This window comes from Centroberyx gerrardi, chromosome 10, assembly GCF_048128805.1.
Source record: "Centroberyx gerrardi isolate f3 chromosome 10, fCenGer3.hap1.cur.20231027, whole genome shotgun sequence".
In the NCBI taxonomy this organism is placed as follows: Eukaryota; Metazoa; Chordata; class Actinopteri; order Beryciformes; family Berycidae; genus Centroberyx; species Centroberyx gerrardi.
Genome location: NC_136006.1, coordinates 409,576 through 421,738, shown reverse-complemented (window position 1 = coordinate 421,738; position 12,163 = coordinate 409,576). Strand labels below are relative to the sequence as shown.

The window sequence follows — 12,163 nt, the reverse complement described above, 5'->3', positions numbered from 1 at the left end:
TTTGCTTTGATGCAGTCATTATTACTTGTTAGGTGGTATGATAACAGCCAGCTAATGTCACACATTTCAAGTCATGTCCTTGTGGGGTCATTTCATGTCACAAACACTCTTGATGGGGGAGGGGAACATAACACACTTGTATGTTTCTAGTCTCACCCATATGGGGCCCCTCCGTTTGGTTCTCACTGTTGGTGTTTTTATGTTCCTGTGACAACAACTGGCATTATCTTAAGTTTGATTTTAACAGTCATAATTGTACACTGTGTGAGCTGTTGCGTGTCTTAAAGTGATATTTCAAATGTGAGGCACTGCAAATCTTTGTAATGGCTCATAAGAGTTGCTGATACCTCAGAAAAACGATGCTGTAGTCAGAAAGACTAAGCCAAAATGGGCCATCAATGTTCATATTGCTTTAAAGTAGTCGTTATTACTCATTGGATGGTATGATAACAGCCAGCTAATGTCACACATTTCAAGTCATGTCCTTGTGGGGTCATTTCATGTCACAAACACTCTTGATGGGCGAGGGGAACTTAACACACTTGTATGTTTCTAGTCTCACCCATATGGGGCCCCTCCGTTTGGTTCTCACTGTTGGTGTTTTTATGTTCCTGTGACAACACCTGGCATTATCTCAACGTTGATTTTAACAGTCATAATTGTACACTGTGTGAGCTCTTGCGTGTTTTAAAGTGATATTTCAAATGTGAGGCACTGCAAATCTTTGTAATGGCTCATAAGAGTTGCTGATATCTCAGAAAAACGATGCTGTGACCTCAGTCTTATAGTTCTGTGCCGTTTGAGAATCTATTTTACTTTTAGGTAACATTGTTAGCTATGAATGTCTCCACATACAGCTATGACTTCATTCAGCTCTAAGTGTCTTCTTGTCTGGCATCTAAATTTCAGGTGGTGGACCCTCAGACTCCTGCAGCAGCAGTAGAGACGGAGACCTGTCCTGTAACCCAGATGTTCCACGAGGAATCAAAGCCAGATGAGACTAACACACAGGTAAAAAAAAAAAAGACATTGTAGACAGTCATCACAACTAATCTGTGGTGACTAGCTTGTGATGCTGTTCGGTCACCAAAATGGGCCAATGTCCACTTTGCTTTTTATGTTCCTTTGGCATCACTTGGCATTATCTCAACTTTGATTTTAACAGTCATAATTGTACACTGTGTGAGCTGTTGCGTGTTTTAAAGTGATATTTCAAATGTGAGACAGTTGGCAGATTGGCAGATTCCACCTGTCTGTTAAAGTTAACAGACTGTTAACTGTTAAAGTTAACAGATTTTCCTGTTTTTCATATTTAGGTTTTTCAAGCCCAAAGGTTTTCGCTCGTTGCTTATTCAGATAGTGATGAAACTGATGAGGACTGTATGGAGAACAAAACGTCCACTCCACACCGTGATGGAAGGAAGAAAACAGATGACATTTTGGTATGCCATTCATGAAATCCATTCATTTTTTAGTCAAGTAATTGTATAAACCTTGCTGTTATTGGTTTTATGTGCATTTGTGGATGAATATATGCACGTCTTGACATACCTTTTGTTTTTTCAGATGGATAGTGGGCCGGATGTGTCTGATCATTTGTATGATACCGATGAATCTATTGTGGAAGACACCTGTGATGAGGCTTCTCCAAACCATTCCAACGAGCAATCAGATGATGAACTTGTTCCACCACTGAGACGCACAAAAAGCATTCTGGTGAGGTCTTAAAAGTTATGAGTAAGTTACAGTATGGGTACTTTTAGTTGATGAGCCCTTTTCCCCAATTTCGTTGTTGTGGAAATGACAATAAATGTATCCGTCGATCCGTCTGCCTGTCCATCCATCTGCCATTTGTTTTTCTACCGTGTCAACAAAAAGGGAAAATAATCTCCATGTCTTCCTCTTTGCAGATGGATAGAGTATATGATTTTGCTGGCTGTCTCTACGACTCAAGTGATGACAGCACACAAGGCACTTTCATTTCCGAGCCTAAAAGGAATTCACAGAGGCCAAGAAGAATCTCTTGCCATCCCGTAAGCCTTTTTTTGATTCTTTTATGTGTTTTCATGACTGTGAACATGTCTGGTATTCTTGCTAGTGGACCTGATACTGACTCAATTTTATTGTATATATATATGACATATTTAGATTGTTTTGAAGGTTTTTACTAGGGATGGGCATGATTACTTAGGTGAGAGAAAGATAGAGAGAGAAAGAGAGAGAAAACTGACATAAGCTTGTGGTGTGAGGACAGGGAATGAACTTCATTTTGCGGGCAATGTCTCATTTTTTGTATGAACAATTGAACATGAAGTTGCTGTTTCACCAGCTGTAGGCTGTGTCCTCTCACTTGTTATAATTTTAGCCACTGGTGTTATGCCGTCTTCTGCCTGCTAACACATGCAATATCTTCTTGTCTGCCTGGAAACACTGGCGAAACCACTGTTAACAGTCAGACAAGGACCTAACAGATTTAATTTTATGGTAAAAAAAAATGCCAGTATTTGTTCATTATGTAATGTGATTAATTGAATATAAAAGGAAATGGAAGCGCCATTCCCAGTTTTTAGTCAAATGTTTTGTCCAACATAAATTAACAGTATGTGTTTTCATTCATAAATTTATTTACACATTCAAAGTATACTCAGATTTTTGATACTTAATGTTTCAAAATGAGTGATTGACACATGATTTTGTTGTTGTTGTTTTTGAAAGATTCAGATGAACGTTGTGGAATCAGATGACTCAGACATAGATAGTCAAGATGAGTACATTCCATGTCCCATTGACGAAAGCACAGAGAGTGATAGCAGTTTGGAATTAACCCTGGAAGATGGAAAAAAGAAAAAATCAGCATATAGTAGAAGAACATCTTCCAGTCAGAGCAAGTTTAAGCCCAGGGACAGTGGAAGTGAGTCCTCAAATCAGAGAAGAAGCAAGGCATCCAGTCAGAGCAAGTTTAAGCCCAGGGAGAGTGGAAGTGGGTCATCAAGTCAGAGAAACAAGTTTTCTGGTCAGAACACAAGTGAGTCTTCCAGTCAGAGCTCGCTTGAGCTTAGCCAGAAGAGAACCTTTGAAAGATGTCAAGCCCCCACACAAAAATTTCCAAATCGCAGAGCTGATGGGAATGAAAAGAAAATAGTGTCAACATATTCACAAAAGGATGCGAGTGTTTCAGTGCCCCTGGAAGAAGAACAGTCCATCTATGTCAGTCCAGTTTTAAAGAAGGGGAATGGATCCAGAAGCTATAATAAGAAACATTTCTGCTTTTATTGCAGAAAGTTTGTCCAGAAAATGTCAAGACACTTGTGGCGTAAGCACCAAGATGAAACAGAGGTTGCAAAAGCACGGAGCTTGCCAAAGAACTCAAAAGAACGAAGACTGCAGTTAGACTATATACGAAATAAAGGCAACTTTGAGCACAACAGTGATGTTCTGGAGACACGAAAAGGCAATCTCATACCATGGAAGCAACCACAGAAAAAATCTGAAGGACAGCAATTTACCCATTGTATTCACTGCTATGGCTTGTTCTCCAGAAGAGCGATGTGGCGTCACTTTCAGGTGTGCAGCTTCAAACCTGAGGATACCAAACCAGGCAAAAAAAGAGTTCAAGCATTGTGTGCTTTCGCTGAACCTGCTCCACCTGGCTTTAACGATGCTTATTGGAAGTTCTTAAGTGTTATGAACCAAGACAGGATTGCAGTTGTTATTAAAGAAGACCGCTGCCTTCTTGAGTATGGTTACAGACTGTTCAAAAAGAATGAGAAGATTGTCAGTCAACATCAGTATATACGACAGAAACTGAGAGAGCTTGGCAGGTTTTTATTGGAAGCAAGAAAAGTTACACATGTGAAGACCATTCAAGAACTCATAAAACCTGAACAGTACACTCAGGTTGTCTCTGCTGCTAAGAGCCTGTCTGGATTCAGTGAGCAAACTGGTAAATACCAACGTCCATCTCTTGCGCGCAAGGTTGGCCATAGCTTACATTCTTTGGCCATGTTCATCAAGTCTGAAGGCCTGAAAAAGAAAGATAAACAAGCTACTCAAGATGCTGAGGATTTTGCTCAACTTTATCAAGAAAGTTGGAGGTTTGATATCGCGAGCCAAGCATTAACTCAGCTAGACCAGAGCAAATGGAATGCTCCACAACTCCTACCTTTCACACAAGATATCCAAAAGCTTCATTGTCATCTAGCTGAGAAACAGCAGCAACATTTGAATGATCTACAAGAACACCCATCACCATCAAACTGGAAGGAGCTTGCAAAAGTGACCCTGACACAAGTTGTATTGTTTAACCGGCGGAGAGGAGGGGAAGTGTCCAGGATGCTCCTGTCTTCGTACCTGTCAAAGGACACATCAGACACACATGGAGATGTAAGCTTGGCTCTTACACCACTTGAACAGAAGCTGTGTAAACATTTTGTAAGGATTACAATTGTTGGCAAGAGAGGAAGAAAGGTACCAGTTCTTTTGACCCCACTCATGAGAGAGTCACTCGATGCTCTAACCAAGAAGAGACAAGAATGCGGGGTGCTGTGTGAAAATGTGTATCTGTTTGCATTACCATGCTCTGTCCATTACCTAAGGGCCTCTGACTGCATAAGGCAGTTTGTAGGAGAATGTGACCACATCAAAAATCCTGAAGCATTAACATCAACAAAACTGAGAAAACATATCGCCACCCTCTCAACTGTGTTGAACCTCAAGACCACGGAACTCGATCAGTTGGCAGACTTTCTTGGGCATAATATCGCTGTCCACCGGAAGCACTACCGCCTTCCAGAGGGCACCCTCCAATTGGCCAAAATCAGCAAAGTACTACTGGCCATGGAGCAGGGACGCCTAGGAGAATTGAAAGGAAAAAGTCTGGATGAAATTCAAGTTGACGTGAATGGTACTAAGTGTCATTACTTTTAAAAGTACAATATATGACATTTATTCTTAAGCATCCAGTAAGCAAATATTTACCCTGTAAAACATATTGGAATAGTGGTGATTGGATGAGAATGACTGTTGCTCTCACATAGACACAAACATACAGATAGAAAAGTAAGTTTTATTGATCTGTATTGTATTTTGACTGTATCTACCTCAGTAGTTATTGAAACAGTATGATCAGTCAAGCAATTGTCTGCAGTTTTTACAGTATGTATAGTCTTAATTGGCAGATTGCCCACAGTTTCAGCTTTCCAACTCAATAAAAATAATATTATATCTATTAACATTTTAGAGACCATTGGCATGGAGGGGCCTTCAGAAGAGGACATCGAAGGTATGTGATAAATTGGTTATAAACTAGCCATCATTGGTCATTAATATATATATGAGCTTTGCATTTGGATTTTGTTAACACCGTTGAAAGCCTGCAGGTTTCCCTGACTGGTAATGTCCTGACCTTGTGTTAAGACAAGGATACAATATCACTTTGTCTCCAGGATTGAGGGCACAAGTCTGATTCAGCAAGATGGGGGTCTGGGATTGAAATCTACTATATGATTGTCAAAGTACAGTGACAATATTACATTTCTCTTAACTGTCATTCATCTGTAAAACCAAGCTCACAACAAAGATTCAGGACAAGACAAAATCATTATAAAATGTTGCAGGGCAAAGGTTTAGCAGTGTGAATAGGCCATTTGCAGAACATCTGCAGCCGTTTCAAATATTTTATAAAGATAAGCCCTGGCGTGTGGTGGCTTTCTCAGGTAGGCAGAGCCAAAGACTCAACTGTACATGGAGAAATCACTCATTCAGAATGTGTAATTAAGGTTTTTCATATACCATCCATGCTAAAAGAAACAATTTTATGATTGTGTGCTGCCTTTTGTCCTAGTTCACAGTCTCCCCTGGACATCTTGCTGCTCTCTACCTGGACATCTTCAGCTTTACTGCATTGAAAACATTAATAAATATGGTAGCTGTGGAAAACTCCATCAAATGCTTAAGAATTATGTTAAATTGTAAATATGTAAACTAAATAAATTAAGTCTTAATAGACCAGGCTAAAATCATAATTTGTAAGAGCAGTGAGACAGAGCAGTGAGACAGACCAGGCTGCAGGCAGTGGTTGGTGCAGGGAGAGTGTGAGAGCGTGAGACACAAATATAAGAAGAGACTGTAAACAGCTGCTCCACAGTTCACTACTGTGGCTGGGGCAATAAGATGACCAGCTGTTTGAAGAACCCCTTTGACTCAGTTCAGTCAGACAACTGTGGATTATTTTAATGTATTTTATTAGTTATGAATAATTATTATAACAGACTCTGTCTCGATATTCATTCTCTGATCTGCCTGACGGGTATTTCAATGTCATTTCGGTTAATATCATTATCAATCTAGCTTTACTGACTACTTATATTTAAGTTTATTAAAGTTTGTATGTCTCTCTTGCATGTTTGAATGAGCCTTTTCTGTGTCCAGGTGAAGAGGGGTCGGACGATGACGTCAGCATTTCATCCATACACGAATGTACCTCCACATCACAAGTCCAAGACCAGACAGGGTCTGCAACAGGTGAGCCTGAACAATTAGATTATTTTATAAAATAAAATAATTTCTCTTCTGACTGTTTCTTCAATTTTTTGTCATTCATTATTTATTAAAGTTCTTTCTGTGCCTAGATGTCAGTCAACCAGATGAGGTCAGCATGCCAAGAGAAGAGGAGTCAGAAGATGAGGTCAGCTTGTCATCCCCTCAAGAATGTACCTCCACATCACAAGTCCATAAACAGAGTGTGTCTGCAAAAAAAAGAGGTAAGCTCTGGGGCTTGGATTCTCTTTTGGGCCACTGCCCAAAAGTTCACTACTTTGCTTTTAATGAAAATGTTACCTGTTTTATACTGGCCTCAGCCATGTACAATCGCTAAAACACAGACGACCAGTGAGTAAAGAGTCAAAAAGCAACAGAACAATCACTGGTGCCTGAACAGTATCCTATAACTTCATTAACGCAGCTCAAACCAACTGGGTGCCTCAGCACGGAAACCAAGCTTTGATAAATACACCGGATCTGCACTGGTCCAGTATCCTCCCGTATTTTAGCTGGTCGCTACCGGTGCTTAAAAAAAAAAAAAACACTTGTCACAGTGGAGCTGAGAACAGCGGAGTTTCCTCTGCTGTGATGTGGTCAAGGCATTTCATTTTTATAAACAACCTCAGAGCTGTCTGTCTTCAGACTGTCCTGACCTGTCCCTGACAACATAGAGCTACCTGTGTGATTGCTTACTAGAGCTGTTAAAATTTCTCCCAAATCACGTTGAATATTCGCCTGGTGCAAGCAGCCTCTCTCCAGCGCTGGAGGTTTGCACAGAACTGCTAATAGTGGTGATGCCTGTACCAGCGATCAGCCAAGAGGAGCAGGTTGTTCTAATGGAGAGAGCATGAATGAGCATGGACGCTTGATCATAGCCTGAAGCATCATGAAAATACAAGAGAGCTGCTTATAATATCTGACAGCTCTACATTGAGCTACATTTAAAGGGACAGTATGGGACTTTATTGGCTTTTTATTGACAAAAATCAAATATCGCTTTCATAAAGTAGACTTTGTGTGTTTCAATCAGCTGTTTCACTGAGTTTACTGCTCAGACAAGTGATGAAGCCATCCCTTGTTTTAGCACAGAGCCAAATGGAGACCATTATGAACCTAATGTGATGCTGAACTGCGTCAAGATGGCGTTAAAATGGGCAGACACACAAAGAGAGAGGAGGGACAGGGAAGCGTGAGCCTGTCTCACCTGGTGCAGCGACCCAGTTCATCCCACCTGACAGTGCCTTTGCTCCGTATCAATCCCTCCTCTCACTCTCTCTCCCTCCTCTCCTGTCTCTCTTGCATGACGCGCATCAATGTCGCCCGCGATTGTTTTTCCTTTTTTTCACGGCACCGTAGTCTACTTGCTACAAACTTTAACATCCCATAATATCAGGACAATATTTTTTTACCGTTATAAAATAGCAAGCCTACACAGCAGCCACGTCCCCTGTGCTCCGGCTCAGCTGACCGCTGTTCAGATGGCGGTTATAGATCTTCACATGTTGAACTATTTTAAACAAAGTGCAGCCAAACACCAGGCTGAAGAGAGAGCGAGGCTCCTGACAGCTGCAGGTGAGCCACAGGTGAGCTGCAGAGTGGCGCTGTTCGTTTTTTCTTTATTTTTTTCCAGCACCAACGTCCGGTGCAGGTCATACACGCTGTCTGTGTATGTTTGTAGGTCTGATCTTCCACCATGAACTGAACTGCGCTGCAACGATCACCTACTTCTTTTAGGCCTACCTAACAGTCTATGGCTCTAGTCTGGCGAAGTTCAGCATCACATCACTGGACTTTCAAAGTAAACGTGATGCCAGCTGTAAATGAGTTAAATAGTGGAACAGCTGCACTTTTACAGCCGATTTTAGGATGAAACTCTAAACATAACCTAAGCATAAATTACCATGGTGATCTAGCCAGGGAAAAGGATCATGAGGCAAGATTTATGAAAAAATAGAAATGCATTTTAAGTTTTCTAATAATAATGGGACATGAAGCATTCAAAACCAAAAAGAATGAGCCATCTAGCATATCTCTCTGTTGCCTTGAACAGGCTGTGTGCTGCAAAATGCGCTGCAATTCTGGGTCCAAATTTCCCGTGCTGACGTCAAATTACACTGCATGCATGACACGTCCTCGACGGCTTGGCTTTCCACCGCTTGGTACCAGCGGCTGTGGGTGGATGTCTTGCAGCGAATACTACTTGGTTATATGAGCAGCGAGTAGAGAAATAACATCACATTTTAATATTTTTTCATACGTACTGTGGTCCATGAATGCACCATTCTCCAGTAATTACAGAATGAATGTGAAGCTCAGGGTTGAATCATGAACTTAATGATGGATCGATTATCTGTTTATCAGTTCAGGGAGTCCTGTAATGTGCTATGCAGTCAGGGCTCCTGCTATGAAATTGTCAGTTTAATCAAAATGTAATCTTTTTCTGCCTTCTTAGGTAAAAAAGCTGCTGTAAAACGTTGGACACCCGAGGAAATTTCTGCTGTAGAAAAACACCTGAAGAGGTTTTTGGTGAGGCAAGAAGTTCCAGGTAAAGCCGACTGTGAGCGCTGCATTTCTGCAGAACCTAAAGCGCTGCAACAAAGAGACTGGAAAGCAGTCAAATATTTCCTCAAAAATAGAATAACTGCCATGAGAAGAAAATTAGAATGAAAGCAGTGGACTGATCAGAAGTATGGACACCTCCGTTTCCCTCTCTGTCTGTCTTCTATGGAGGAGTCTTCATACAAGCCCAATTCAAAACAGAGTTGTACAGTAATATCAACTCATGTCACATAAATATGACTTGTCAGCCTGTTTACAAAGTCTTGGCTAAATCACTCAAAATGAAAAATTCAATTCAATGAAAAATTGATTCATTAGTTTTATTGTAAGTTGGCTGACTTTCCTTTTCTTTTGGCATAAGTTTAATGCCAACACTTCTTTGTTCAAAGCGGAAATAGGCTGTAAGTTGAAGTAGCTGCTGTGGTTCTAGCAGTTGACAACACATTAAACAAATACATGCTTTACCTCAGTTATACTGTTGTCAGATAAAAGTTATGTTTGTTCATTAATTTTGCAGTCTGTAACACTGTACTACACTGTTATGATATTCCTAATGCAAATTATGTTGCAAATTAAACATTTCCAGTAAGGGATTAGGTAACCAACTATTCACCTTAAGGGATAGTTCACCCAAAATTCAAATTGCACTCATCTACTCACTCTCATGTCCACTAAGAGCTGGGAGAAGTTTCAGAGTTATCCGTGGCTTCTCTGAGTTACAGGGGGTCTCGGTGTAGCAGTGCATGTCCATCCAAATACCTCCATGTTACTCGTACGTAATGTCCGTCTTATTGAAGCCCCAAAATGAGATTTTTTCTAGTCTATATTTCAAGCTTGTTTGTAGTGGAAGTTCCCAGCACTTCCTGGTCTGTCCAAATCTTTCGAGATGTGCGCATAATTTGCACTGATGTCGGTTCACGAGATTTGGACGGACCAGGAAGAGAAGTGCTGGGAGCTTCCACTACAAACAAGCTTGAAATATAGACCTATTAATTTTTTTACATAATTTTTTTAACGGAATTTCTCGTTTCAGGGTTTCAATACAAGACGGACATTACATATGAGCTGTATGGAGGTATTTGGATGTTTTTTCGTGTGTCTTTTTGTTATGAAAAAAGTGGGATCCATTTGCAATCGTTATATGGACATACACTGCTGCACTGAGACCACCTTTAACTCAGAGAAGCCACAGATAACTCTGAAATTTCTGCCAGCCCTTAGTTGACATGAGGGTGAGCAGATAATGAGTGCAATTTGAATTTTGGGTGAACTATCCCTTTAAAATAGCAGCTGTAAAATGATTGGGTATACCCAATGGTATACTGACTGTACCGACAGACTGGCAACTTCAGCCATTGCACAGAGCTGCCATGGTTAACATGAAGCCAGCTAGATACTGTAGCTACATGACAAAGATCCAAATTGCTAGTACAGTCAGGATTATTCAATTAGATTCAAAATTGTGATTCAAGTGAATGGGTTTTAACATAAGTTTATAAACTTATGTTAAAACTATAGTTTCCAAATAACACACTTCTATAAGTTATCTTTAATGTAGTACACTGTGTGTCATGTACTCGCATTATCAACGTGTAATATGTAGTCTGTTCACTGACATGTTTTGATAAATAAATACATGGGCCTTCAGGATATCTTCTTGTTGTTTGTTTATTTGCATTGTAATGCACGGTGAATCAGCACTGATTTGATTTCACAATTTCGCCAAAATAAGACATAGACAATTATGCTAGTGTAGTGGGTCTGGAATAGCCACATATAGTGATGCCGCCTGAGTGGCTCATGCTGCCGGACCAGAGACCCCTAGCTCTGGCGCCGGTAACACTATTCAGCTAACTTTATGCAACGTGAAGAATGCTTACAGTTAACTCCAGGGTGGAATAAAAAGAAGAAAAAAAAACAGTGTTGACTCAAAATTAGATCTTGGGTTCATTCATTTTAAATGGTCAATTGCTGGTTCTGAGGATCATTATTTGATTATCATGCTACTACCCTGTCTTCCTATTGATGATCTTTTGTCAAGATGACAGCAGATAGACTAGTTAATGAGCTAACAAGGCATGTGGATTTGCAGGTGTAAAGGATAAAGTGATGGAATGAAGGAAGTAGTGAACTCAACCAAAGTCCAGCGTGTGTCCTATTTGTGTCTAGCCTTCTCATATGTTTACATTTTCATATGTTTTTAATGATATTTATTGTTGGTGCAGGAAACATTTAACAGTGGTTAGCAAGTGGTCAATGGGCCCCAGATAGTAACCTAATACCCTGCAAAGATACAAAAACAAGAGAAGTGTGTGTGTGTAACACTGGACCTCACAAGTAGACGGAAGTTAGAAACGGACCCCACAAGTGACCAAAAAACTTTTTTGACAAAACTTTAGAATTTTGTTAAATTGAAGTGATTATTGTGATTGAGAATTTTTTTTTAGCTTACCTGATTTTTTACAGCATTGTAGAACCACTGGAAAGGGTGGACCCCATAAAGGAGCAAAAAGTTGGTGGACCTCCTGAAGGGCAAAAACCAGTATGTGTGTGTGTGTGTGTGTGTGAGAAAGAGTGTGTGTGATGTACTGGCTGTGATGTTCTGAGCAGAGGTGTTTTTACAAGGAGTTAATCAGAACCAGAGCGGAGGCCCTGCCCACTGTGGATACAACACTCACACACACACACACACACACACACACCTTCTCCAATCATCCAACATTACTGACCTGACGTTAACTGTATCAGCAACTCTGTGATAAACACATTTTAAAAGTATCTGGCATCATTGTGAGAAAATGCATTAAGAAAATCAAATATTTAAAATCACTTCTCTTGTAGTGCTAATCAATACCAATCATCTAATAATCATTATTAATAATTAATTAAGACTTTTACACCAATCATATTTCATAGCATCATATATAGCTTAGGAACTTCAGCTGACTGTGATACGCTGGTAAACATTTACACAGCTACTGGCAGCATTCTGTGAATTTTCCACTTTAAAGAGTCTTTTTAAAGTTTCTATCTAAATTATCTCAAAAAGAGCAGCAGCATCTCT

At 40.2% G+C, this 12,163-nt stretch overlaps 1 protein-coding gene and 1 long non-coding RNA gene across 2 annotated transcripts; one reads left to right on the top strand and one right to left on the bottom strand.

Annotated features, from left to right (window-relative positions):
- Positions 1 to 566: 566 nt before the first annotated feature.
- On the top strand, positions 567 to 10,751 carry LOC144539872 (uncharacterized). Its single transcript, XM_078286139.1, has 9 exons — positions 567 to 593; positions 910 to 1,011; positions 1,317 to 1,442; positions 1,567 to 1,716; positions 1,911 to 2,033; positions 5,240 to 5,281; positions 6,430 to 6,522; positions 6,630 to 6,761; positions 8,993 to 10,751. The coding sequence occupies exons 1-9, from the start codon at positions 567 to 569 to the stop codon at positions 9,008 to 9,010; spliced, it is 813 nt and encodes a 270-aa protein (XP_078142265.1). The 3' UTR covers positions 9,011 to 10,751.
- LOC144539848 (uncharacterized) lies at positions 3,811 to 4,961 on the bottom strand. Its single transcript, XR_013505128.1, has 2 exons — positions 4,163 to 4,961; positions 3,811 to 4,023 (listed from the first exon to the last, which is right to left on the bottom strand). It is a non-coding gene; the product is annotated as an uncharacterized LOC144539848 (long non-coding RNA).
- Positions 10,752 to 12,163: the final 1,412 nt, after the last annotated feature.

Coding starts and splice junctions, on each gene's coding strand:
- LOC144539872 (XM_078286139.1), top strand. CDS start 567: ATGGGGCCCCTCCGTTTGGTTCTCACT. Junction 1,717..1,910: donor GACGCACAAAAAGCATTCTG/GTGAGGTCTTAA, acceptor TCCTCTTTGCAG/ATGGATAGAGTATATGATTT. Junction 6,523..6,629: donor CCAGACAGGGTCTGCAACAG/GTGAGCCTGAAC, acceptor TTCTGTGCCTAG/ATGTCAGTCAACCAGATGAG.